This window comes from Lynx rufus, unplaced genomic scaffold (genome assembly GCF_022079265.1).
Source record: "Lynx rufus isolate CCGP_SWC_20201006 ecotype Redwood Valley unplaced genomic scaffold, mLynRuf1.p SCAF_22, whole genome shotgun sequence".
Taxonomy (NCBI): Eukaryota; Metazoa; Chordata; class Mammalia; order Carnivora; family Felidae; genus Lynx; species Lynx rufus.
Window position 1 is genome coordinate 9,878,996 of NW_025814837.1, and position 25,462 is coordinate 9,904,457.

A 25,462-nucleotide genomic window follows, 5' to 3' on the forward strand; every position below is an offset into this window, starting at 1 on the left:
AGAAACGGGAACCCTCTTGCACTGTTGGTGGGAATGCAAATTGGTGCAGCCGCTCTGGAAAACAGTGTGGAGGTTCCTCAGAAAATTAAAAATAGACCTACCCTATGACCCAGCAATAGCACTGCTAGGAATCTACCCAAGGGATACAGGAGTACTGATGCATAGGGGCACTTGTACCCCAATGTTCATAGCAGCACTCTCAACAATAGCCAAATTATGGAAAGAGCCTAAATGTCCATCAACTGATGAATGGATAAAGAAATTGTGGTTTATATACACAATGGAATACTACGTGGCAATGAGAAAAAATGAAATATGGCCTTTTGTAGCAACGTGGATGGAACTGGAGAGTGTGATGCTAAGTGAAATAAGCCATACAGAGAAAGACAGATACCATATGGTTTCACTCTTATGTGGATCCTGAGAAACTCAACAGGAACCCATGGGGGAGGGGAAGGGAGAAAAAAAAAAAAAGACGTTAGAGTGGGAGAGAGCCAAAGCATAAGAGACTGTTAAAAACTGAGAACAAACTGAGGGTTGATGGGGGGTGGGAGGGAGGGGCGGGTGGGTGATGGGTAGTGAGGAGGGCACCTTTTGGGATGAGCACTGGGTGTTGTATGGAAACCAATTTGTCAATAAACTTCATAAAAAAAAAAAAAAAAAAAAAAATTTTTAAAAACATCTGGCCTCGGGGCGCCTGGGTGGCTTAGTCGGTTGGGCGGCCGACTTCGGCTCAGGTCATGATCTCGCGGTCCGTGAGTTTGAGCCCCGCGTCGGGCTCTGTGCTGACAGCTCAGAGCCTGGTGCCTGTTTCGGATTCTGTGTCTCCCTCTCTCTGACCCTCCCCCATTCATGCTCTGTCTCTCTCTCTATCTCAAAAATAAATAAAAACGTTAAAAATTTAAAAAAAAAAAAAAAAACATCTGGCCTCAAGGTTAGTTACGGCACATGAAGCCAGAATGAATTGGAACGTTTTTTTAATGGAAAAGCATCAAACATGCCAGCATTCCCTTTCAACAAACCTGAGCTCAATCACCCCTGAAATACCTTTAGAACAAAAACACTTATCACCTGTCACCTCTAACAGGAAGGTTGGAACTTATGGCAAAATCAGTTTTGCCTCTCAGAAGGGTCACAGACCCTCATCCCCGAAAAAATGTACAACCAGACACAATTTTAGATACAAGTCCAGGAGGATATAAACTCCTCCCCCAAAGCCTTCATGGACTCCAAGAACCGTTGACTTATAGCGAAGGTAACAGGAATGTATAGTTTCAAAGCTGTTATCCAACATAGGGAATAAAGAGATTTTTTTTTAAAGTATATAAGAAATTCCTAATTCTTCTGCATATGATTTCATCAGTAGGTTTTGAATAACCAAATACCAGGCTCAACTTACATTTTCCAGAGTCATGTCTGTTGTATTTGAAGTTGTCCTCCTACGATATCTCTTCCTGGTACAATAGACACTGACGAGGGTGACTATCAGCATCAGGGCAAACACAGCAACGGTAGAAGATGCAGCGATGACAATGGTATCCTGGGTGGAGCCTCTCCTCTCACACCTTTCGCCCAGGAACCACCAGTCTTCCCCTGACAGACACCTGCACGTCGGAACATGACCCAGAGTTATGAGTTGATATTTCAGTCTGAAAATCTTCGCCATTAAGGGTGCGGCTCAACATTCGGGTCATTGGCATATGGAACTCAACTGGAGGGGAATGGATAGACTAGCTCCAGAGGGCCAGGCAAGGCCAGTGGTAAAGACACGGAATCACTGCTCATCTGGTACTCAAAATAGTGGCTCTGAGGTAGGAAAGGAAGGTGGTGTAGGTAACGGAGAAAATTTGGTTCTCAGTGTTTCAGTCCCTTAACCTCCCCCCCGTACCTCTTGGCCAAACTCATCCCAGAACTTCTGAGAACAATCTCCATCTAAAAAATAGTGACAGTCATACTTTACCACACAAGACTGTTGTGAGGACTTAATAAGGTCTATAACACATGAGGACTTTTTCAGGCAATTACAATACAATGTACTATTTCTTCATAAATAATTTTATTCTTCTTGTGGCTATCCAAAGTCCCAAATGGAGACCAAAAAATAAATATCCCATGAATGGCTTTGAGATGAGAATCAACTGATTTCACTCACGGAAAATATCAGTATCTAATCCTATATTGTGTAAATGATAACATTTCTAACAGGAGAATGGGGAGATCTTGTCCAAGTTACCCCTTACCTGCACTCGGCCTTGCCATTTCGGACAACGCAGATGCCGTCGTTCTCACATTTGAAGTTTGTGCAGAGGTCATTGATGTTAGAGGTTGGGATTGGTGGAATTTGTGTAGAATTAAGGTGGGATATGTCTAAGGAGGGCAGAGGGAGAGCATGGACGGACATCAGTTTGACTTTAACAAGCATTTGATCCTTAAGTTTCAAAATAGATGCTTAGGTTTCCCAGCCAGTAAAATAATTAATAGGTAGAAATCTAGATACAGACAGGAACTGGACCAGCCTTTGGGGTCATCAACTGAACCACATGCTTACCTGAGCTTGGGCTTGCTTGAGCTAGAAAGGGTCTAAGCCCTTATAATCCACCCTCAAGGGACAGACATGAAGATAAAGCACAGAAATGCAAGGTGACTGATGGGCTTGCCCAAGGTCACAGGATTCTTGCTCAGGGAGAGCAAGTTGGTGGATATCTGACACAATCTACCAGGCCCCCCTAACAACCAGGGCTCTGATGCTTGTAGTGTTTTCTATTGCTTCTCATCCAGTGTTGAACCGAGGTGATGAATATGTGACTTTTTCTCTGCTACATAAAAGTAGCAGTTGTTTGTCCCTCAACAAAGTTATTCTTTTTTTAAAATTTTTAATGACTTTATTTATTTATTTTTTAACATTTATTCATTTTTTTGAGAGACAGAATGCTAGTGGGGGAGGGGCAGAGGGAGACACAGAATCCAAAGCAGGTTCCAGGCTCCGAGCTGTTAGCACAGAGCCTGACGTGGGGCTCGAACTCATGAACCGTGAGATCATGACCTGACCTGAAGTCGGATGCCCAACCGACTGAGCCACCCAGGCACCCCAAAGGCTTTATTTTTTTAATGTTAATTTATCTTTGAGAGAGTGTAAGTGGCAAAGGGACAGAAAGAGAGGAGGACAGAAGATCTGAAGTGGGCTCTGTGCCCACAGCAGTAAGCCTGATACAGGGCTCGAACTCACAAACCGTGAGATCATGACCTGAGCCAAAGTTGGAAGCTCAACCAACTCAGCCACCCAGAGGTGCCCCTAAAAGATTTTATTTTTAAGTAACCTCTATATCCAACATGGGGCTTGAACTTACAACTCCAAGATTGAGCATTGTATGCTCTACCAACTGAGCCAGCTAGACACCCTGCAGCAAATTTATTCTTGAATAATTTTTTCCAAGAAGTATCATCTAGATTTACTCTAATAGACACTGCCATAAAAATTTCATGGGTTTTGGGGCAGCTGAGTGGCTCAGTCAGTTAAGCATCCAACTCTTCTTTTGTTTGTTTGTTTGTTTATTTATTTATTTATTTAGAGAGTACTCATGCGGGCAGGGGTGGGGCAGAGAGAGGGAGAGAGAGAGAATCCCAAGAGTCTCCACATTCTCACAACTGTGAGATCATGACCTGAGCCAAAAGCAAGAGTCAGACACTCAACTGACAGAACCACCCAGGTGCCTCTACTATCCAACTCTTGGTACCAGCTCAGCTCATGAATCTCGCAGTCGTGAGATAAAGCCCTGCATTGGGCTCCATGCTGAGTGTGGAGCCAGCCTGGAATTCTCTCTTTCCCTCTCTCTGTGCCCCTCTCCCTGCTTATGCTCGCGCGCTCTCTCTCTTAAATAAACTAAAAAAAGATTTCATGGATTTTAATTGCACCACCTTTCATCACAAACAAGATTCTGATTTACAGAGCTGTAAGAGGGTCTTTAATAGTAAATGGCTTTAAATTGTGCTACATGAAACACGGAAACCACCAGTATTCCTGAAAAATGTATTTACTAGCTGCCATGGGTAAGAAATTTAAAAGACAATAGATTAATGCTATTACTGACAAAATATATATGTGTATGCTTATATATGATACATAAAATATACATTTGTGGTTTCATATATATGTATATATGTATGAATATATATTTGAAAGACACAATAGAGACAGTTCATTTCCAGTTTCATTTCATGTGCTTGTGTGATATTTCTATTTCTGGAATCTTAGAGTATAATTTAGGGTATAGTAGCTATACTTTAACTTGTTTCTAGAGAAAATTTCTGTCCTAATTTTCCATTGCTCCATGTAGTGGTAATTAAATTCTTTATCCTGGAATGGTCACTGTTTTTATTTAAATTACTTTCCTATTGTTAATAATTTATGCCAGAAAGAAAAACTCCCACTCATGCCCATTTACTCCTATACCTAAAAATGGAACCCAGAAGAACGCAGTCAATAATCAATGGCCACGACAACAACAACAAAAATAGCTTGTATAAAACTATTTTTGCTGACATACCTTCCACGGTCAGTAGGATATAAACATCATCTCCTTTTATAAAATCTCTGCTTTTCAGCCTCTTGTAGGTTATAAAGGCAGCGGTTCCAAAGCCCATACCTCTTCTAAACTCCGTTCCATTAGGGAAAAAAGCCACTAATCCCACTTTGGATGGCCTGTCCCAAAAATAGTTTCCATTATCTGAAAAAGCAATTTATATTAATGGATTGTGTTTAGCATCATCATAGCTTTTTGTGGTAGGAAAGAACGGGCAATGTGAAACGCAATTAGGATAGAGCTCAAAATAATTAAATGATGCTATTGACCTGTGATGTATTCTCTGGCAAGTCACTGAAGCTTGTTCATTTATACTGTCCTAAAGAAAATGAGATTGCCTAGTAAGGAGGAGCACATTCTGGAATCTGAGCGGAGAGATACCAAAAGTTTCCTAGATGCGGTATCACACCTATACTTCCTGACCAGTATAGAAACTCCCTCCCCATTAAAATCATTTCTCAGTGGCCTCGAGTCATAGGTGGTCCTTTTAACTAAGTTGAATCAATACGTTTCTGAGAGAGGTTTTTTTTTATTGTATTTTTTAAGTAATCTTTACAATGTGGGGTTCAAACTCATGACCACGAGATTAAGAGTCACATGCTCTACCCACTGAGCCAGCCAGGTGTCCCGAGAGAGTTTTGAATATTAACATAGAACAATTCATCTCATTAACTGAATTATTCACCTAACAGCAAAGTCCTTCTAGAAGACAGTGAGAAGCACTGCTTCTGGGGAAAGGTGATGACCCACCCAACTTTGAGCCATTTTCAATGTCATTCAGGCAAAAATGCTTTGGGAAAAAAAAAAAAGTGAAGAAATCTGAGCATCAAGTTCCTACAATCCTCTTTGTGAATATTTTTTTTTCCTAACAAATTAATGGTTTTTCTTTTTCCTAAGTCACATAGGTCCATTTTTTTTCATATATAGAATTCAGATTTGGCAATAATAGTCACCTTGCCATAATTTCATTTTTTATTAGGCTCCCAGAAGGCAAAGGATTATTAAAATTAGAAATGTGATCATTGCCTTCTGGGAGCAGTTCCTTTTTGAGACTGAAAAGATGGGGAATGATGTCACCATTGGCGAGCTCTCCAGAATTCTTTAGTAAGAAATTATGATCCATTCTCACAGCCTTCCCAACACTCCAGGAGCTCAACGTCTTTCCTCTCATCAGAAACCATCCCCTTCTACAAGAGCTGAATTTTGTCTGACAGTCCCAGTGGCGAGGGGTGGTTACTATTACTGCCCCAGTTTTACTGCTGAGCAAACTGAGGCTCCAAAAGACTATTTAATCAACATCACATAGCTAATGAGAAGCAACCTAGGATTTTAACCGAGGCATGCCAGACTGCAAAACCAACACTCCTTGGACAACTGGAATTCAGGTATGATCAATTGCCGGGAATAGTCAGTGTCTTCTCTATTTTTCAGAAACAGTGCCTCTTGACATTCTTCACAGTGGCCTGCCTGGGGTACTCTGTCCACACCTGCTGAAGCCCTTCCCTTCAATGTCTTGTGTTCCTAAAATCTGGGGCTCAGAAATCCCTAAGTACCTGACTGTGCAGTCTCTCATTCCCAAATTGTCCATCCCTCCTAGACAAATGACCGTGTATTAGCAGTAAAGGAAATAAGTCACAAACCGGTGGTCATAAATGGGTCTGTAGTTATACTCCGCTGGTTGGACATACGCTGTCGAATGTCAGGATTTTGATCCAAGAGTGTCATCGTGGCTTGTTGCCAAGGACATGGCCATTGTAATTGATCATCATTGGCTCCAGAGATCAAGTGGAAATATATTCCCGCGTTAGTCGAATGATTCAGATTCAACTGAATCTGGAAGGCATAACCTTTAGAAGAATAAAATGGAGGGCTATATATAGTTTCTTTCGAGCTGCCAATAATCTGTGTGAAATTCTTTATATGCCAGATATGATGAGGGCACTGTGTTTCTGAAAGATTGATGTCATCAAGAGACAGGCCACCCAATGATGCACCAGTGCCTCTGACCCCTCCAAACACCACTCTAAATTTGTTGGTCACTTTCAATGTCACATGGTAAAGTTGCCAGCTTCCAGTGGGTATATCTGCAAAAGAGACATTATTATTTCAAAGAAGACAAAGGACTACGAATCATGTGCAAATCAACATTAGAGTTTTAACCTTCGCAGGACAGATTATCATCCTAGAGCTATTGGTTCCTACAGGTCTGCAGTGTGTTTTTCTCACTTCTCCAGCCCAAGCCCATTCACTTCAAGGCATTTCTGTGGAGTCAAACTGCTCCCTGGAACATCTGGATGTTTATCTGCTTGTTTCTCAGGTAGTCACCTGTGTCCAGCGAAGGGTAAGCAAACACCAACATCTAACTTATGAGTATTCCATGCCCTAAATAGGAGTTGTCTCCCATTATATGCTAGTTAAAACTGATATCTACACTGTGCCCAGGATTCCTGGGATACTGAACCAAAGCCTTATTTAACGTATTTATAGTTTGACTGAAATACTTCCTTCACATGCCCAACTTTCAGTCAGTGTTTTGGCAGTATTACACAGAAATCCACCCAACCCTAGAAAGCCCACACCCACAATTGGGTCCTTAGATCATTTACCAGTGACTCAACATTATAAATATTTATCTAGTATTTGATAGCATCAGCCTTCTCCCCGGTGCATACTTCCCCCTTTGCTATCATCCCCTACCCTTAGCTAGCAGCACAGGCTATGTTATCTTGTCTTATTTTCTTACATCACATGCCCAAATAAGGAGCGATACATTTAAAAAATTTCAGAAGCCCCCAAGTAGAGAAAACAGCTCAGGAATTCATGTCGAACTGGTAGTTCACACGATGACTTCAAACTTAAACGTACTGGCACTTAATGTGAAGCACAACTATGTGAAAATAAGACAAAAATATCCAAATTACAGAAAATGCTATTGTCCGTGGATAGACTCTGGATTGAACAAAAATCTTTCACGAGAGATTCCACTTCATTACTATCAGTACTGTTCATTTAAATTCTGTTAAATTCTTTCTCATAAGCAAGTTTCTTAAGTACCCTTTGTGCTATTGATCGTTAGTGATAACACCCACCCACAGATTGTTAATGGAAAGGATTAAATATATACTATATATAATGTGTATATATATATATATATATACATATATGTGATATTATATATGGAATTGTAGAGTATATATAATTATGTTATATATGTACAGCATGTGATATACACATATATGTATATGTTTATATAAAATGATATTAAGACCCTATTGTAGGTGTTCACAAAAGAAAGTATCATCTGTGTTGCAGACTGTTTCCCATTGTTAAATGGGAGGAAAATGGTATGACACATAGCATAATGTAGATCGATTTTATAATAGGTTTTACTCAATTCATTCAAACCAAGTGGTCAATATGTGGAGAGACAGTGATAGAGTTGGCAGCCCACAGCCCCTCCCTTCCTGAAATTTCTTAACCATCTGCTTTTAAAGTTGGTCAACATGACCCATCTCTCTGCCACATGATTGGAATGAGTGTTGCTTTCTCTTCGCTCAGGAATTACTCTAGAAGTTGCACTTAACCCAAATCATAACAATTAGAATTCTTCACTGGGTTTTTTTTTTTTTTTTCAAGCTAGAAATTAGAGGAAGTGTCCCTTTTCCAGGCTAATGGCACATTTGATTAACTGTAAGCTGGGAAGTAAAATACCCAAAGCACCAGTTTTGTGGACCGGGCCCATCTGACATAACATGAGAGGTCTCCAACCATGTTCAGGGACAGGTCCAGTCCTGCCCGAGGCCAGTTCCTTCCTCGTCCATCCCACAATTCCTTTACATTCAGTAATTCTTCCCATTTTGCCTAGTTTTCATTATATTTGTATTACTAGCCAAGAACGGACCTCCTCAGTGCTAGAGACTTAAAGAATTAAGATGGCCTTATCTGGACTCAGACAATAAGAATGTCAATATTGTACCTTTTATTTCTTCCACAAGCTTTAGAGTACCATTCACATTGTCTGCAGAATACTCCCTGATGTAGATGTTCAGTTGGTCATTTTCACTTCCACTGTTATATAAATAAAACTCCAAGCACTGAAATCCTCTTTTAGGGTAGAATGTTCTACTTTCCAGTACTGCTGTGGCTCCCACACTTACAGAGCTACTGTTGAAATGCATGAAGAAACCAGAACCTGTTATGAAAACAAAAGCAGAATTGAGAGAAAACAGATACTAGATATAGGAATGCACGTCTTGTGGGCACAGTAGTTCCCCTCAGTACCCGCTGTGTGTAAAACACTATATTGGGCATTTAAATGCAGCTCCAGGAGCAGGCAGTTTCTAAAAGAGACATTAGGCCACCTTTTTTCCATACTATAGCTTTCAAAATCAGACAAAAGCATCACCTACTTGGTCTAGTCTCTCTCTCTCTTTCTCTCTCTCTCTCTCTCTCTCTCCTTCTCCCTCCCTCCTTTCTTTTCTCCTTCCTCTGGCCTATGGAGGACCACTACCCACTATCCAAATCTGCATTTTATTTTATTTTATTTTATTGTTTAGCATTTTTATTTTTTGAGAGACAGAGAGAGACAGAGCTCAAGGGGGCGAGGAGCAGAGAGCGAGAAGGAGACACAGTATCTGAAGTAGGCTCCAGGCTCTGAGCAAGCGGTCAGCACAGAGCCTGATGTGGGGCTTGAACCCACAAACTGTGAGATCATGACCCAAGCTGAAGTCAGACGCTTAACCGACTGAACCACCCAGGTGCCCCTGCATTTTATTTTATTTTTAGTGTTTATTTATTTTGAGAGAGAGACAGAAAGAGTGTGAGCATGAGTGTGGGAGGGGCAGAGAGAGAGGGAGAGAGAATCCCAAGCAGGCTCATGCTGTCAGAGTAGAGCCCAATGCAGGGCTTGATCCCACAAATGGTGAGATCACAACCTGAGCTGAAATCAAGAGTCAGACACTTAACCAACTGAGCCACCCAAGTGCCCCCTAATCTGCATTTTAAAAAAAAATTGTATTTTTATTGATATATATTTGACATATAGCATGGTGCAAATTTAAGGTGTACAAGATGTTAATTTGACACATTTATATATTATAATATGACTGCTACTGTAGCAATAATTAACAACCCCTAACATGTTACATAATTATTATCCCTTTTTTGTTGTAAGAAGAATTAAGTTCTAGTTGTTAATAAGTTTGATGATTAGCATATAATATTCCTGTCTATAGTCACTACACTGTGCATTAGATTTCCAGGGCTTATTATTACTGATTGCAAGTTTGTACCCTTAACATCTGTCTTCTCCGCCGTCCCCCCCACCCCACCCCACCATCCTCCAAGAAAGAAAAAGAAAAAGAAAAAGAAAAAGACTTTTTGCTGTTAGGGACCTCAACCACTGCCTAGACTGGCTGAGCTCTCATGCAATGACCCTAAGTTTTGAAGTCTAATTTTACATCTTTATTGCCAGAAGTGAGCAAATAAATAAAAATTGAGTACTTGTAGCCAAATAAATGACTATTTAATTTAAAACAAAATTATTATGGAAAAGGATACTCATCTGAAAAAAATTAAATCAATTGTACTTTGACTCTTCATTTTAAGGATTCTTGTAACAGGAGCATGTAATCACAACCAGCTGGAATTCTGAAAGTGATTAATTCACAACATTGTGCCGTTGACTGCAAAGTGTCTTGTATCTGGCAAGCTTTGAGAAAACCACCCCACTGCCCTGTAGATAAGAGTCTTTCCGGGAGATACTGTCCCCTCCTGCTGTGGGCACGTATAGGTAGAGAGGCTTCACAGAGCCCAATTCTGACTCACAGAAAGATAAGTCAGAGAGTAAAAGCAAAGAAATGAACCATGTCCTTACAAGGCACAGAACTGTTTCCTTAGTAGCAACTGAATGGGTTATCATTAATAGTTCAGATAGAAATTAGAGACAAAATCCCAGTCTTTCATGGCCAAGGAAAAGACTGGAGCCACCAAGTGTAAAATCTAGAAGTATCTCACTCCTGTTACCTTTGCACTGGCCCATGTTGGAGTGATCGCTCTCTGGGCCCCTGGGGACCTGGGAAGTCCGTTGCCAGTCAGCACTATCACCTGAACTTTGAATCATACCACACACGTTTTCCAGTTCAAAGTTGCACGAGTCCAGAAAGCTCAAGGAAGAGGCTACAAAAGCAAAAACAAACAAACAAACAAACAAACCACACACACACACACACACACACACACACACACAGTTATTGACACTCCTACAACATGATAACCTAGGTAATAAAAACTGTCATGGAAGTACTGGGAAATGCCAGGATGGCGTTAAAGGGAACACCTCGCTGATTCTGGAACGTGAGTCTACACTCTTCTCGTTACCCAGATTATTAAACAGCAACCCAGATTATAAAATCCCATTGATATGATGGCTCCTTCTTTAAAAATCGACATGGGGCATGTTACTATAGGACCCAATTTGTTTGTAGAGCTAAAGGCCAGAACTTCTAAGAAGAAAAATATTGCTTCCCAGGTATGGATTGGGATTTGGGTGTTTATACGTTTGTTATTTTTTTTTAATATCAAACTTCAACTATAAAAACTATAATTATCAATTATCTAACCATAATTGCAGAAAAGCCAGCAATGCCGGACAAAATGGCACGGCACCTCATTTTCCCCTCCATGGCAGAGAGACACAGAAAACATTTCAAAGAACCTGCCACATACAGCAATTATACAGTCGATTCAACTTTAAGAGATCATAGTCGCTGAAATCCATTCGCTGGCCGATCACATCCATGAAGTCTGAGATTCGTGTTACAATTGTTGGTTCTGTTCCATTTTGGAAAGCCGTCTTACTGTAGTGCATTACTGACGTGTAATCATAGGGAACATTCAAGGAGTCTGATTCTTGGTCATCGTAGGTGTTAAAATTGTGCTCTCTGCCTAAATGTTAAATTTAAAAAGATCTTTAATTACTCGATGTTCACAAAATTTAGCTTACCTTACTCTAGGCTTCCATCACTGCCCAAGATTGGACATTAGCATTTAGTGTAAGGCTCTAAGAGCTTCTGTTAGAAAGGTAGATTCTAAAAGGTGTTATCGACACAGTCAAGGTCATTGGCAGGTGCTCGTGGGAGGGTGGGGGCACCCAAAGCAGATGGAGGTGGAGGTAAGAGGACGTTGGGAAGTGTGGTGGGAAGGGACCTCGGAATGATAATACAGGCAGGAGTCCTTAGAAAGAACTGACGTACTCAGGGATTTCACGGTTACTGGAACACGTGTGCAAGTTTTTAAAACGAATACATTCAGAGAAGATACCTGGTTGTTTAGCATCACACTGATGAGCGTCTGGTTGCAACTTGAAATGGGATGATTTAGGGGAAACAGTGAGGTGGAACTGATCTCCAAAGCTTATAGATGTGTTATCAAATCTGGACAGAAGTTTCTGTCAAAGTAAGACCCAGGGAATCTTAAAGAGTGAGATGATGGATTGAAGCTAAGCACTTGTCTTGCTCCAGAAATCTTGTAGTCCGCTGCTGTGCCTTACCCCAGTTGAGATCACCAGACAGCAATATCACTGAGCTGTGATGTTCAGGGGTCTCAGTACCGAGCAGCCCCCACAATGTCTCATAGGACAGCAATACCACTCCCTCCACCGTACCCTCTGCAGGCAGGACAGATGGGGACACTAAGCGTCCTTGTGGAAAACATGAGCTTCAGTTGTACAATGTTATTAAGACATTTCTGACTTGGAATAGAAAGTCCCAAAAAGTTCCGGCTCATCAATTGCTGCAGTGTTTCCCAGTATGGGCTCCATAGAACAATAAACACAAATACTCAAAAAAAAAAAAAAAAAAAGGCGATGATCAAGTCAGTTCGGGAAATGCTTCGTATTTGGAGATTTACAATATGTGTTACTCTAACGGAGACTCTGAACAGTAAAGCGGTATCAGTAACTCAAGTTTAATTTATTTTAACCTAGGATTTCCCAAACTAATTGGACTGCGGATCTCTTTCCGCACACATCTGGGAGCATTTTGTGGGACAGCACTCCCTAAAAATGTGTTTCGGGAAACACCAGTTTCTTAGATCCCGTCCAGCTCCAATGCACCAGGGGTCTGTGGTATCAGTGCCCCAACAACCTTCAGGCACGTGAACTCATGCACCTGAAGTAAAGCATCACTTCAGTTTTCCCATTATTAACGGTTGGCAGGAGATAGCACATGCTTAGAAATTCAGTTTGTGGCCCAAAATGTAAGAAAACAAAAGAAATGTACCTGACAGAATCCTGTCCCACATTATCATGACGTAGTCATCCCGATCGGAACGAGACTGCTCATGCCAGAACCCCAGGGCGTGGAGGAACTCGTGTTGAACTGTCGCTATTCTGTCACAGTTCTCCCCGATGGAGAGTTCTTGCTTCCCAACATGCATGTTGCCCACTGAAGACCAGCAGCTTACAGGAGAGTTCACAGGACAGAGGGAAAGGGTGTTCTCACCATGCAGGCTGAGGCCTCGGGGCACAATCCCCAGTGCCCGGTCCTCTCATTTAACCCACCTACATCCTTCACTCTTTTATCAAGACACTGCCTCCCTCTCATAACCTCACAGATCACATGATTTTTGGAGAAGTGGTCCTGCCACCAAATATTACACGGGAGCAAGGCATCTCCTGATCAACCGAGTCCTGATTTTTTCTAGCAATGTTCAAGTTTTTCACATGGTCCTTGGTATGTTGATGACCACTCATAAAGTTTTATAGGTGTAGCAACCACATGGAATTGCCAAGCCCCAGGCAAATAATACTCAGTGTAACTCAAGCAGTAAGTGTAGTTAGGTTAAAATAAATTGAAATACGGGAAATCTACCCCCAAAACCAAGATCACACTATATACAACGCATGTTAGCCAGCTTGACAATAAATTATATTAAAAAAAAAAAGAGCATGGACTCAGGACTTAGCCATTCCTCTAGCTGAGTCCATTTCTTCATCTGTAAAATGGGAGAGAAAACCAGAACCTATGTTGCAAGTTAGCTCTGAAGACTAAATTAGTTAATACTTATAAAACTCTTAAAATAATGCCTGGCACAATTTAGTGCTACATGTTTTGAATTACACAATCAAATAAAAAATATCCAAAGCCTTTAAAAAAAGAGAAAGAGAGAAAAAGAAAATAAATTGAAATACACGTGTGTACACGCGTTTTACTGAAAGAGGGAAATAAAAACTATGTAAACTACGAATGGTTGAAGTTCCTTAAGTTATGGGCTGGATGGCATGCAATCCCACCCTCCTTGTCTTAATGTGGGTAGTCTGGTTGCATGTGTGAAAATATTATTTGTATGGCTAGAGAAACTAGATGTAGTTTGTCTTTTACGCTCCAGCAAACAGCTAAGGAAGCCCCCACCCACCCTCAAGGTCAGGGACTAGGGCCATTGTTGTGACAGGCCATACCTGCAATGGTTGGCATTTGAACCCTTAGAAGACAAACTTTCCACCTTACCCACTGCCCTTGAACACTGATATATAGTCAGCTTCTCCAGTCCAAGGCTTGAAGTCAATGCATGTTTTTAGGCGATAGCGTTCAAATGCGTTAAGGATAACTCCCTTAGCATTCATTTCTGAAGGAAGAAAACCAACAAAAAATACACTTATTACATTATCACTGTTGAACGATTCACCATGGAAATGGGCTATGCATTACATTGTTTATCATGAGTTAGTCCCTTCCTGAATGTTTAGTGTTTTATTTTTACCAAATTTAGTATTCAGTCCCAATTAAGTATGTATCATATGCAAGTATTTGGTTCTTCTTCAGATCCTTGATTTTGCCCCATATTTGTTTCTTTGGAACCACTAGAGGTGCGTTACTGAACAACAACAACAAAAACCATACCCTTACCTCAGAGCACAAATACCTTGGATCACAGGCAGCCAGAGTGAACCATCACTGTCACATGCTTCATCTGAGAAGCTACAGTATGTATTTAAAGCCTCACAGCAGAGCTTGTAATTTGAGGACCTTGAGATGGGAGTCCAGGAATATTCCGGAATGGTAGGTGCAGCATCCATATCTGTACTTCTATCATCTGTATCTATTCTGTATCTATATCATCTGTATATCACCTATGTATTTATATCTCATCTGTAGCTGTCTATACCTATATCTGCAAAGTGCATTTCCTGGGGAAACTGTTCATAAGATTCTCGAGTTCAGGACCCAAATTAAAGTTAACCATTGTTTCAAAAAAGGCAGAGGCATGAAAGCAACAAAGACATTCAGGAAAAGAAGCTTGGAGGGCAACCCCGGAGGAAGGGGTTCCTGGGAAGGATGGTGGTTCCTGGGAAGTGGGAGACAGTGTGGCCAAGTGGAAAGCACTTGGACTCTGAGCCAGAGACGCCTAAGTTCTTTCCCATCCTCATCACTTTTGATGCGTAACCTTTGCCAATTCAATTCACCTTCAGAGTTTTCTAAAATTATCAGCTAAGTGGGGAAATAAAATCAACTTTGCAGGCGCAAAGTTAAGCATCAGACTCAGCCAGTTAGGTGTTGGACTGTTGGTTTCAGCTCAGGTCATGATCTTGAGGTTAGTGAATTCAAGCCCCACATTGGGCTCTGTGATGGCAGCTGGCAGTGTGGAGCCTGCTTGGGATTTTCTCTCTCTCTCTCTCTGCCCCGCCCCGACGCACGCTGTCTCTGTCTCTCTCAAAATAAATAAATAAACTTAAAAATAAAATAAAATAAGGGGTGTCGGTTAAGCGTCTGACTTCATATCAGGTCATGACCTTGCGGTTCATGAGTTCGAGCCCCACGTCGGGCTCTGTGCTGACAGCTCAGAGCCTGGAGCCTGTTTCAGATTCTGTGTCTCCCTCTTTCTCTGACCCTCCCCTGTTCATGCTCTCTCTCTCTCTGTCTCAAAAATAAAAAATAAAATAAAATAAACATTAAAAAATTTTTTTTTAATAAAATAAAATCAACTTTTCAGGTGATAATGTGAGGATAGGAGAAAGCAGAGGGGCAGTTCCAAGTAAAATGAGCATTTATCGAATGTTCATTTCCTTCCTCCCTTCTTACATGACCATTGCACTTTTGAAAACAATTAGTAGGAAGGTCCTCTGTTTCGGTGAGGATCAAGAACAGGACTCACATAGGGGGCCCTAAAATCCATATGAATTTATATGAGGCACCCAGAATTCCACCTTTTATAATACCACACAAATAAAACATGTTCATTGCAAGTAAGTTAGAAAATGCAGATAAACAAAAAGAAGAAAATTATAAAATCTTATCACTTCAGAAATAATCAGCCACTCTCATCAAGCTTCTTGCTTGTATGTTATATACTCACAATATACACATATTTTTTAGAAAATACAAATCAGTCTACATATTTTATAAACTATGTGTTTCACTAAATAGTATATCATTAAAAGCTTTATCAAGTGTTCTTTTTATCATTTTAATGGCTACCTTATATGGCTGTAACATATACAAGTAACTTCCTATTGTCAGATATTTAAAGTGTTTCTGGATTTTCTGTACTATAAATATCATGTTTGCATTCTTATCTCAAATCTAACACTTCCTTACAATAAGACATGATGATACCCACCACCACAAGCCTGTTTTAAGGACAGACTGTAAAAGGAGCATGCAGGTCTAGGCCTTTTATCAAAGTTTAATGAGGATAGCTTTTTTTTTTTAATTTTTTTTTTTTATCTTTGAGAGACAGAGAGTGACAGAGCGGAGTCGGGAAGGGGCAGAGAGAGGCAGACACAGAATCCGAAGCAGGCTCCAGGCTCTGAGCTGTCAGCACAGAGACCAACGCGGGGCTCCAACTCACAGACCGTTAGATCATGACCTGAGCCGAAGTCGGATGCTTAACCGACTGAGCCACCCAGGCGCCCCACGAGGATAGTTTTTACCCTTCATTGAATTGAGAGTCAAATAAGGAAACATATGTGAAAGTTTTGTGAAAGGGATATAGCCCTCTACCAAGATAAGCTCTTCATTTACTGTGTGCCTTCATTACCAAAGGCTAATTATCTTTGACTCATAGATGCAGGAGCCCCCCACCCCCACCCCCACCCCGGGATCATGCTATTTAAATCCCCGGGCTCTGAAGGCTAAAGCAGGTCCTAGATAAGCCTAGGAATTAAGCAAGCAGCTGCTCAGGATTATTTTTCTCTTTAGCCCTTTCAGGTTTCTAGCACCTTGATTTTCATTTCCATCCCCCCTCCTTTTACCCTGTCTGCTCTCTACCTGCCCCACACACGTCAAGTCTGACACCCAGGCAAGGAATGATCACTTATTCACAGGAAGCTATCCATGGCTGCCTCAAGAGTCACCCCTTCCAGAAAAGCTGCATCTAACAGCCAGGTAACACCCGGAATGTAAGCAAAAAGACTAAAGCAGAATTGAATATGTTGGTTAAGAGCGATTTCTGGAGAGCCCGAAGTCACTTCCAGTAAACCCTTCATAGGTATTTACTAACCCTTCATAGGTATTTACTTTTGCTACCTGTAAGGGTGGCTTTGCTTAGTGATTTCCTCAGTCAGAGTCATTTCAAGATGGTATAAATTTCAGAAATATGAGGAAATCCTCTTCTCACTTTAAGCATAGAGAGTAAGTTCAATGCTACAATATTAAACAGGGGTAAAGTATTTTCCAAATGAGAAAGAATCAAAATCATGGAATTAAAAAAATGACCTAAAAATTTGGGGTTTAATCATGTTATAAAACTAGCACAAAATAATGCTGTAATATCAATTGAATAAAGCAGATTAAAAAATTTAAAACGGGGGCTCCTGGCTGGTTCAGTCGGTGGAGCATGTGACTTGATCTCTGGGTCATGAGTTCACGCCCCAAGTTGGGCATAGAGTTTACTCTTAAATAAATAAATAAATAAATAGAATAAAAAATGAAGCAAAACAACTTAACAATTTTTTAAGTTTATTTATTTTGTGAGAGAAGTTGGAGGGGCAGAAAGAGAGGGAGAGAGAGAGAATCCCATTCTGCATAGTCAGTGCGGAGCCTGATACAGGGCTCAAACCCACAAACCATGAGACCGTGGCCTGAGCTGAAGTCAGACGCTTAACTGAGTCACCCAGTGCCTCTAAAAAAATTTTAAAACACTACAGTTATACCCATATAAAAATGTACACAGTTTGGATGGTAAGATGTGGACTGAATTTTTTACCTGATATGTTTGATTCGTATATGTTTATCAATTTATTTATATATACATATATTTTTTTTAGTAAACTCTATGCCCACCGTGGGGCTCAAACTCACATCCTTCAGATCAAGAGTCACATGCTCAAAGAAGCTGGGTGGCTCAGTTGGTTAAGCGACTGACTTCAGCCTAGATCATGATCTCACCATTCCTGAATTTGAGCCCTGCATCAGGCTCTGTGCTGACAGCTCAGAGCCTGAAGCCTGTTTCAGATTCTGTGTCTCCCTCCCTCTCTCTCTGCCCTTCTCCCACTCACACTCTGTCTCTCTCAAAAATAAATAAACATTAAAAAAAAAAAGAGTCACATGTTCTACCAACTGAGCTAGCTAGTCACCCCAGTTTATCAATTTAGTTTTAAAAATATGTATTAACTGCCTATAAAATGTCAGAGACTATGCTAATCCTCAGATTTGCAAGATGAAAAATAGCTCTGGGCCTCAAGGCATTCACTATGTTGTTTTATAATGTGTAAAAACAGGTACATAAAGCTCATAAAGTTACAATAGCTTTGGTTAAAATTCAGGGCAAAAGTAGCCAAGAGATACAATGAAATTTAAAGCTCACTGGTATTTCATAGAACACCTTAGGAAAACAATTTTTCTAATTTTTATAAATAATTTGAAAATAAAAGAATTTTTATATTTTAATCAAAATATTAAGACCAAAAATATTATAAATATTTAAAGGCATTCAGATTTCCCCCTCCATTCCTAAAGTCAGTGACTATCTTTCCCTTCCACATTATAGTTTCTAATCCCACCTCTGGCCTTGGCTTTTTCTACCTCCTCTTGGTTTTTCATCTATGTTTCTGGCCAGTCCTCCCTTCTCAGTCACTTCTAACAGATCCTCCGTCTATATCAATTCCAGAAAGTTGTTCTCCCAAGCTGAATTCCAATCTTGGCCATCTTCTCGCTCAATACAATCTTCTTGGGCCACTCAATACGCTCCATCTATCTAAGGAGTACATGTTATATGCAGGGCTCATCACACCAGTGCAAGGGGCTCATCACACCAGTGGCTTCAACCACCTCCCACAGCCTAAGAACACCCAAATCTCTCTCTATCCTGAATGATTAGGCTGTACACCAACACTTCATATGATCTCTCCATCACAGTGGGCCTGATACATTTCGAACTCTGCATGCCAATTTCCACCACACTTCTGTATCTCACCCTCTTTCAGACATATTCCCTATTCTTGTTACAGGCACTACCATGCACTCAGTTGCCTAAGACTGAATCCTGAGCACCAGCATCTCTTTACCTCAAGCCCTTTTCTTGCAGTCAATCACTAAATCTAACAATTGCCTCCTAAGGCTGTCTTAGAATTGTCCATTCTTGTCTATCCTCGCTGAGAGAGACTTGGTTCAGAAACTCTCAATCCTTCCCTGAATTTCTTCTATAGATTCCTTATTTGATCTCTTTTCCTTTTTTTTCCCCCCACTAATGATACATCTTCTCTACGGCAACTAGCTTGATCACAATCTCACACCCACATTAAAACTTCTGGAGGGGGGCGCCTGGGTGGCGCAGTCGGTTAAGCGTCCGACTTCAGCCAGGTCACGATCTCGCGGTCCGTGAGTTCGAGCCCCGCGTCAGGCTCTGGGCTGATGGCTCGGAGCCTGGAGCCTGTTTCCGATTCTGTGTCTCCCTCTCTCTCTGCCCCTCCCCCGTTCATGCTCTGTCTCTCTCTGTCCCAAAAATACATAAAAACGTTGAAAAAAAAATTAAAAAAAAAAAAAACAAAAAAAAACTTCTGGAGGTTCCATGTCACCATCAGTATGCACACCAAGTTCTTTAATGTGGGAAACACTCAAGTCTTTCCAAACTAGATTCTGCCTACCTGTTCAACCTCACTAACTCCCCATTTCCAACCAAAATTCCAGTTAAGGGTTTACCCTTTCCCCATGCCCTTGCGCATAGTGGTCCATCTGCCTGGAGCACCCTTCCCTTGCTATCAGAAGCCGTGCTGGCCCGCATGATGCCTTTCTGCGGATTATTACAAAGGAGCACTTCCTCTGGGCAGATGCTGCAAGTCTTGACGTGGCAGGTAGTAAATAGCACTTCATGCAAAGAAACAAATGCCTCTTGATGAACGAAATGCAAACCTGATTTCAGTCCCACTTCCCCCTTCCCAGGCGCCTATGTACCATGTACAACTTGCATAAATGTCCTGGTAGCCCTGCTACGTAGTGTCACCTGCCCCCTGATGCCTTTACATCTAGGCTGAGTCACATGCCCCTGCAATGCGCTCCCACAGCTTTTCAACATGTCATTAAGCAAAATATGTATCCCGTTCTATTGTAATTAACTTTTGGCCAATCTGAATCTCCACTGAAATGTATGAACTTTAAGAAAACTTTCCAGGGGCACCTCAGTCGCTCATTTGGCTAAGCATCTGACTCTTGATTTGTCTTAGGTCATGATCTCACGGTTGTGAGACTGAGCCCCACGTTGGGCTCTGAGCCGACAGCTCAGAGCCTGCTTGGGATTCTCTCTCCCTGCTCCTTCCTGCTTGTGCGCTCGCTCTCCCTCTCTCTCTCTTTCTCTCTCTCTCTCCCTCCCTCCCCAAATAAATAAATAAACTTAAAAAAAAGAAAAGAAAAGAAGAGTTTCCCAAACAACAGTTGCTAAAAAGATTCTGGCAACTGAAACCATAAATAAAATGAGGACCACATTTAGAGTTTTCCTTTGCAATTAAATTTCTTCTATACTGTCTTTTGTTTTGGATTGGATTCTTCTGACTTTTTAGTGTTAAAATATTATTTATGTTATGAAAAGATGATGATAAAGATAGCGGGTTCTTATTGTTGGGTAAGTTCCTCGCTTGGCAAAATAAAATTTTGGCAAACCAATGCCAGTCCCTAAAGTTTTGTTTGGTTGTTTTATGTTTGCTTATTTGGGGTTGTTTTTTTTTTAATGTAATGTTTGTTCATTTTTGAGAGACAGCCAGCGAGGGAGCGTTGTGGGCGAAGGGGCAGAGGATCCGAAGCGGGCTCTGCACCGACAGCAGCAAGCCCGATGCGAGGCTGTAACCTACAAACTGTAAGATCGTGACCTGAGCTGAAGTCGGACACTCAGCTGGCCAAGCCACCCAGGAGCCCCTGGTTGTTTTTGTTTTCATCTCATACGTAAAACCTGACCATAGAGGAAAACACTGCTTTCAAATAAAGACTACCTTCCTGATCTTTGTGTCCCCAGCAGCCAACACAAAGTAGGCTCTCCATAAATGTTGGTTACGTTAATCCCTTTCTTGGTCAAAATTCAGCAAATATTTCAGACAAAATCACTGTGGTTCTTTTCATTGTTCATTTTGCTTATTTTTAGAAGTAAATATTTGTCCATAGCCACATAAAGCAACAAATAAATCCTGAAAGCCCATAAGAGCCTACTCGTGAAAATACTGTGATTATATTCTGTCAGGAATATACATCAGTTATGGATTCTCCAAGGTATATACTAACCCAAGCTATCTTCTAGAACATATGGGATGGTATGAGGCCATCTGTATTTTTCTCCGATGATGGAATTTCTATCTTGTGCCTGTCAAAAATAAATGTGAAGGGTTAATTAAATGAATCAGGCAAAAACCTGAGGAACAATGAATCGTTAATCTAGAAATAAATGAAATTTAAAATGTAAGAAAATAAGTAGGTTTAAGCAGGATAAATTTAAAGGTAGTGGAGGAAGGCTGCTAGTTCTGAGGGGCGAATACACTCGGTATGTTCTGAGTCTGTTTTGAGGCCAGTAGCCTAAAGAGTTAAGACAGAAAAGAGATGCAGTAAGAGAGAAGGGGAGGAGATGGGAGGACAGTGGGTAGGAGTTAAATTATGCAAGGTCTTGAAGGCTGTGGGTAAGTTTGGCTATTGTTCTACATGCAGTAGGAAGCTGTTGAAGAGTTTCAAGCCCGGAAGTGAAATGATATCATTGCTGGTTTAAAAGACCACTTTGTGGGGCTCCTGGGTGGCTCAGTCGGTTTAGCATCTGACTCTCGGTTTTGGCTCAGGTCATGATCTCATGGTTCGTGAGATCAAACCCCACATTGTGCTCCGCATTGACAGTGCGAAGCCTGCTTGGGATCCTCTCTCTCTCTCTCTCTCCCTCTTTGTCCCTTCCCGCTTGTGTTCTCTCTCTCTCTCAAGATAAACAAACTTAAAAAATAAGTAAATAAAAGACTACTTTGCTGGGAGGGGGGGTGGGGACAGGGACAGGGAGAAAAAAATTATAGGGGAGCAATATTTGAAATAGAGAGACAAATTAAAGTGGGTTATTTGGGGCATGTGTTGCATTGGAAATGACAGAACTTACTGATGGATCTGATGGAGGGGTGAGAGAAAGAGCAGAAGCAAAGGTGACTCCTGGATTTTTTACTTATTCAGAGGAGTAGGGTGATGACTTTGCCAAGAGCGAAGGTCAAGGAGGAGCAGTTTGCATGAAACTGGTGTCCAGTTGAGAACGCCTTACATGTGAAGCACCTCATAAAAGCGGAAATGGAACTGACCAGTTGGCACCTGGATAGACAAGTCTGGAGTGCAGGAGAAGGAATGGATAAGAGTCACACCTTCAGAATCATCAGCATAGACATGACGTTTAAAGCCCTTGGACAAGGTGAGATCCAGAGGGAAAGAGTACAGATAGAACAAGCCCAAGACTAAACCTGAGACACCACAGCTCTGCTTCTTGAGTTGAAGTTCCCAGCGGAACTACCTGTAAGTAATCTATGCTCATCCGTGTGCCATATACTCTTCACGCATAGATTTGGCAAGATTTTTACTTGGCAACACTATCTTTAGCTGTCAGGATAGAAGTCACAAAATCTATCTTTTACAGTAAAAAGTCTGATTCATTGATATGTTTAAAAATTCAGTTTAATTTGGCCTCAACTAGATTAAATCAGGGAGGTTTTATTTAAAAATGAAAACATCAGGGCACCTGGGTGGCTCAGTTGGTTAAGCACCTGCCTCTTGGTTTTGGCTCAAGTCATGATTTCACAGTTCATGAGTTCGAGCCCTGTGCGGGGCTCTGTGCTGACAGCGTGGAACCTGCTTGGGATTCTCTCTCTTCCTCTCCCTCTGCCCCTCCTCTGTTCCCTTGTGCTCTCTCTCAAAATAAATACATAAACTTAAATGAAAATAAAAATGAAAGCATCATATTGTCCCAATAATGACAATTCATCGGACCAATAAGATCAAGGCATACATAGTGAGTGACGATAGCTTTAACCACACAGAAATCTGAGTAATGGATAATGAAGGCATTATTATGCAAGTCCCTCAGGGTATAATGTATTTATTGAATACATCTGTCTCTATGATACTGTATCTCTAGAGACAGTTGGGCTTAACAAAGCCCATGTTGTCCAATCATTCTCATATACTCTGTACTTTAATTTGCAGTAGTTAATAGAAGATTCTTCCTTGCTTTGTTTCAACTCACCCCATCAAGTCTGATGTCTCCCTCAAATAGATCCAGCCCCAAATCTAAGAGGGAAGATAAAAATTCATGTTAGCAAATTGGATTCAAACCCTCTACTTACTAAAATATGTAAAAAAGAAAATCTACAAACCTTCATTGATATCAAATATATCTTGATCAATTCCACCATCTACATCTTTAACTAAAGGAAAGAGAAAAACACATTGAGCATTATGTTTTGAAAGAAGACAATCTTTATCAATTACCAAATTAAAAGTAAGGAAAGTTCTTTGTATCAGGTAAGTGACTACTAGGTTCTGATTCAATATACATTGATTGATTGATTGATTGATTGATTGACTGGTTGACTGATTGAGAACCTCCCATGAGCCAGGCTTGGGGCTATGGGGCTTTTGCATATATGCTTTTGTCCTATCCATGTCCCTTGAATGTCAAATGACTTCAGGAATAAGAAATTGGTCACTCTGTATAATATTAAACTGAATTTGAAAGACTAGACTAGATGACTAGATGAAATGAGAAGCAAATGTTTAAATCTGGCCAAACCAGCCCAATCTACCCATATGTATATATCCCTTTGCTAGTAACATATCTTGGAACTCTCAAGCAAAAGTCCTAATTTAAATTTGAATTACTCTTGTAAGTTGCAAAGGAGTAAATAATAGGGCCAAATCTCTAAGGGTACAACAGAATAGGATGGACATCGGGTCCACCTGATTTGATGCAAAATAGCAAAAGTAGTAACAGCAAGCATTTATGGGATGTCTCATGTGAGTCATTGTGTTTGGATTTTCCTATATCACCATCTGTTTTTCTGCTGGGTATGTGGAACCCTGGAACAGGAACAATAAAACAGTTCTCAATAAATCAAAAGAAGCCAGTGTTTGACTAAAGTTCAATGCAATTATACAATTATGCATACGTAATTATGCATTGTGCCTAGCATTAAATGTGTCCTAAGTTATTCTGTCCTGTTGTTCTATCATCCACACGACTTTCTTTTACTATAACTTAGAACAAAACTCAAAATAGACTCACCAAAGTTTTCTGGAGTTGGCTGAGAAACAAACACATAAAAAAAAAAAAAAGGCATTATTATGACACCCATGACATAAAAGACCCTCTTGGTTCCAATTTATATCTAGTAATTTGTAGAGGGAGGGGAGTTCTTTAATATTAATATATTAATAATTTCTGGCTTATATCTAAGACAGCTAATTTGGACTCTAAAATAATTTTTGGATGAAAGGGTCTTCTTATCTCATGTAAAAAATAAAATTGGCTGTTGTATGGATTTGAAGGTGAAAGAAACAAGGAACTAACTTCACAGATTGAAAAGAAGGCAGCATGTAAGACTCCAGCCCTCAGATAATGTTCACTTTAAACATGATTCTCTGAAGGATTCATGGAGCAATGTTTGAAAAACCTAATAATTCATCCCCATTGTTAAAATATTATTGTAATTTATAACAACCCCTTATAAAGAAATTTTATTGAAGACCTCATTAATCATGGTTTACTTTCACGTTTTTCTCAAGACGCTGCTTGAGAAATGTTAAAAAAAAAATCAATGGATATACTTTGCAATTAAAAAAAAACTTTAAGGGGCGTCTGGATGGCTTAGTCAGTTAAGTGTCCAACTCTTGATTTCAGCTCAGGTCATGATCTTATGGTTTGTGAGTTCAAGCTCCACATGAGGCACTGCACTGACAGCGTGGAGCCTGCTTGGGACTCTCTGTCACTCTGTCCCTTCCCTGCTCAGGTGTGTGCACTCTCTCTCTCAAAAATATAATAAACGTTAAAAAAAACATACACACACCAAGGAGCACCTGGGTGGCTCAGTCGGTTAAGCGTCTGATTTTGGCTCAGGTCATGATCTCACAGTTTGTGGGTTCGAGCCCCGCATTGGGCTCTGGGCTGACAGCTCAGAGCCTGGAGCCTGCTTCGGATTCTGTGTCTCCTTCTCTCTCTGTCCCTCCCCCGCTCTTGCTCTGTCTCTCTCTCTCTCTCTCAAAAATAAACATTAAAAAAAAAAAACACTTCTGAAAATAGGTTCTCTACAAGTGACCAAATGAAAAACCTAGACTATATGCCCAATGGAAAAAATGAAGTAAACTTGAGAAATTTCTTTTTTTTAATTTTTTTAAATGTTTATTGATTTTTGAGAGAGAAAGAGAACACAAGCAGGGGAGGAGCAGAGAGAAAGA

At 40.7% G+C, this 25,462-nt stretch overlaps 1 protein-coding gene across 1 annotated transcript in view; it reads right to left on the reverse strand.

The window, feature by feature from the left end:
* Positions 1–25,462, reverse strand: part of MEP1B (meprin A subunit beta) — an 82,910-nt gene that overhangs the window by 29,803 nt on the left and 27,645 nt on the right. Inside the window, exons 3-15 of the mRNA XM_047086874.1 lie at positions 24,294–24,312; positions 23,386–23,430; positions 23,256–23,299; positions 21,284–21,362; positions 14,087–14,204; positions 12,860–13,038; positions 11,307–11,525; positions 10,605–10,757; positions 8,557–8,772; positions 6,221–6,664; positions 4,545–4,724; positions 2,241–2,367; positions 1,400–1,604 (exon numbers count right to left, since the gene is read on the reverse strand). Of these exons, the coding sequence (XP_046942830.1) occupies positions 1,400–1,604; positions 2,241–2,367; positions 4,545–4,724; positions 6,221–6,664; positions 8,557–8,772; positions 10,605–10,757; positions 11,307–11,525; positions 12,860–13,038; positions 14,087–14,204; positions 21,284–21,362; positions 23,256–23,299; positions 23,386–23,430; positions 24,294–24,312 (2,028 nt within the window). The remainder of the gene's footprint in view (positions 1–1,399; positions 1,605–2,240; positions 2,368–4,544; positions 4,725–6,220; positions 6,665–8,556; positions 8,773–10,604; positions 10,758–11,306; positions 11,526–12,859; positions 13,039–14,086; positions 14,205–21,283; positions 21,363–23,255; positions 23,300–23,385; positions 23,431–24,293; positions 24,313–25,462) is intronic.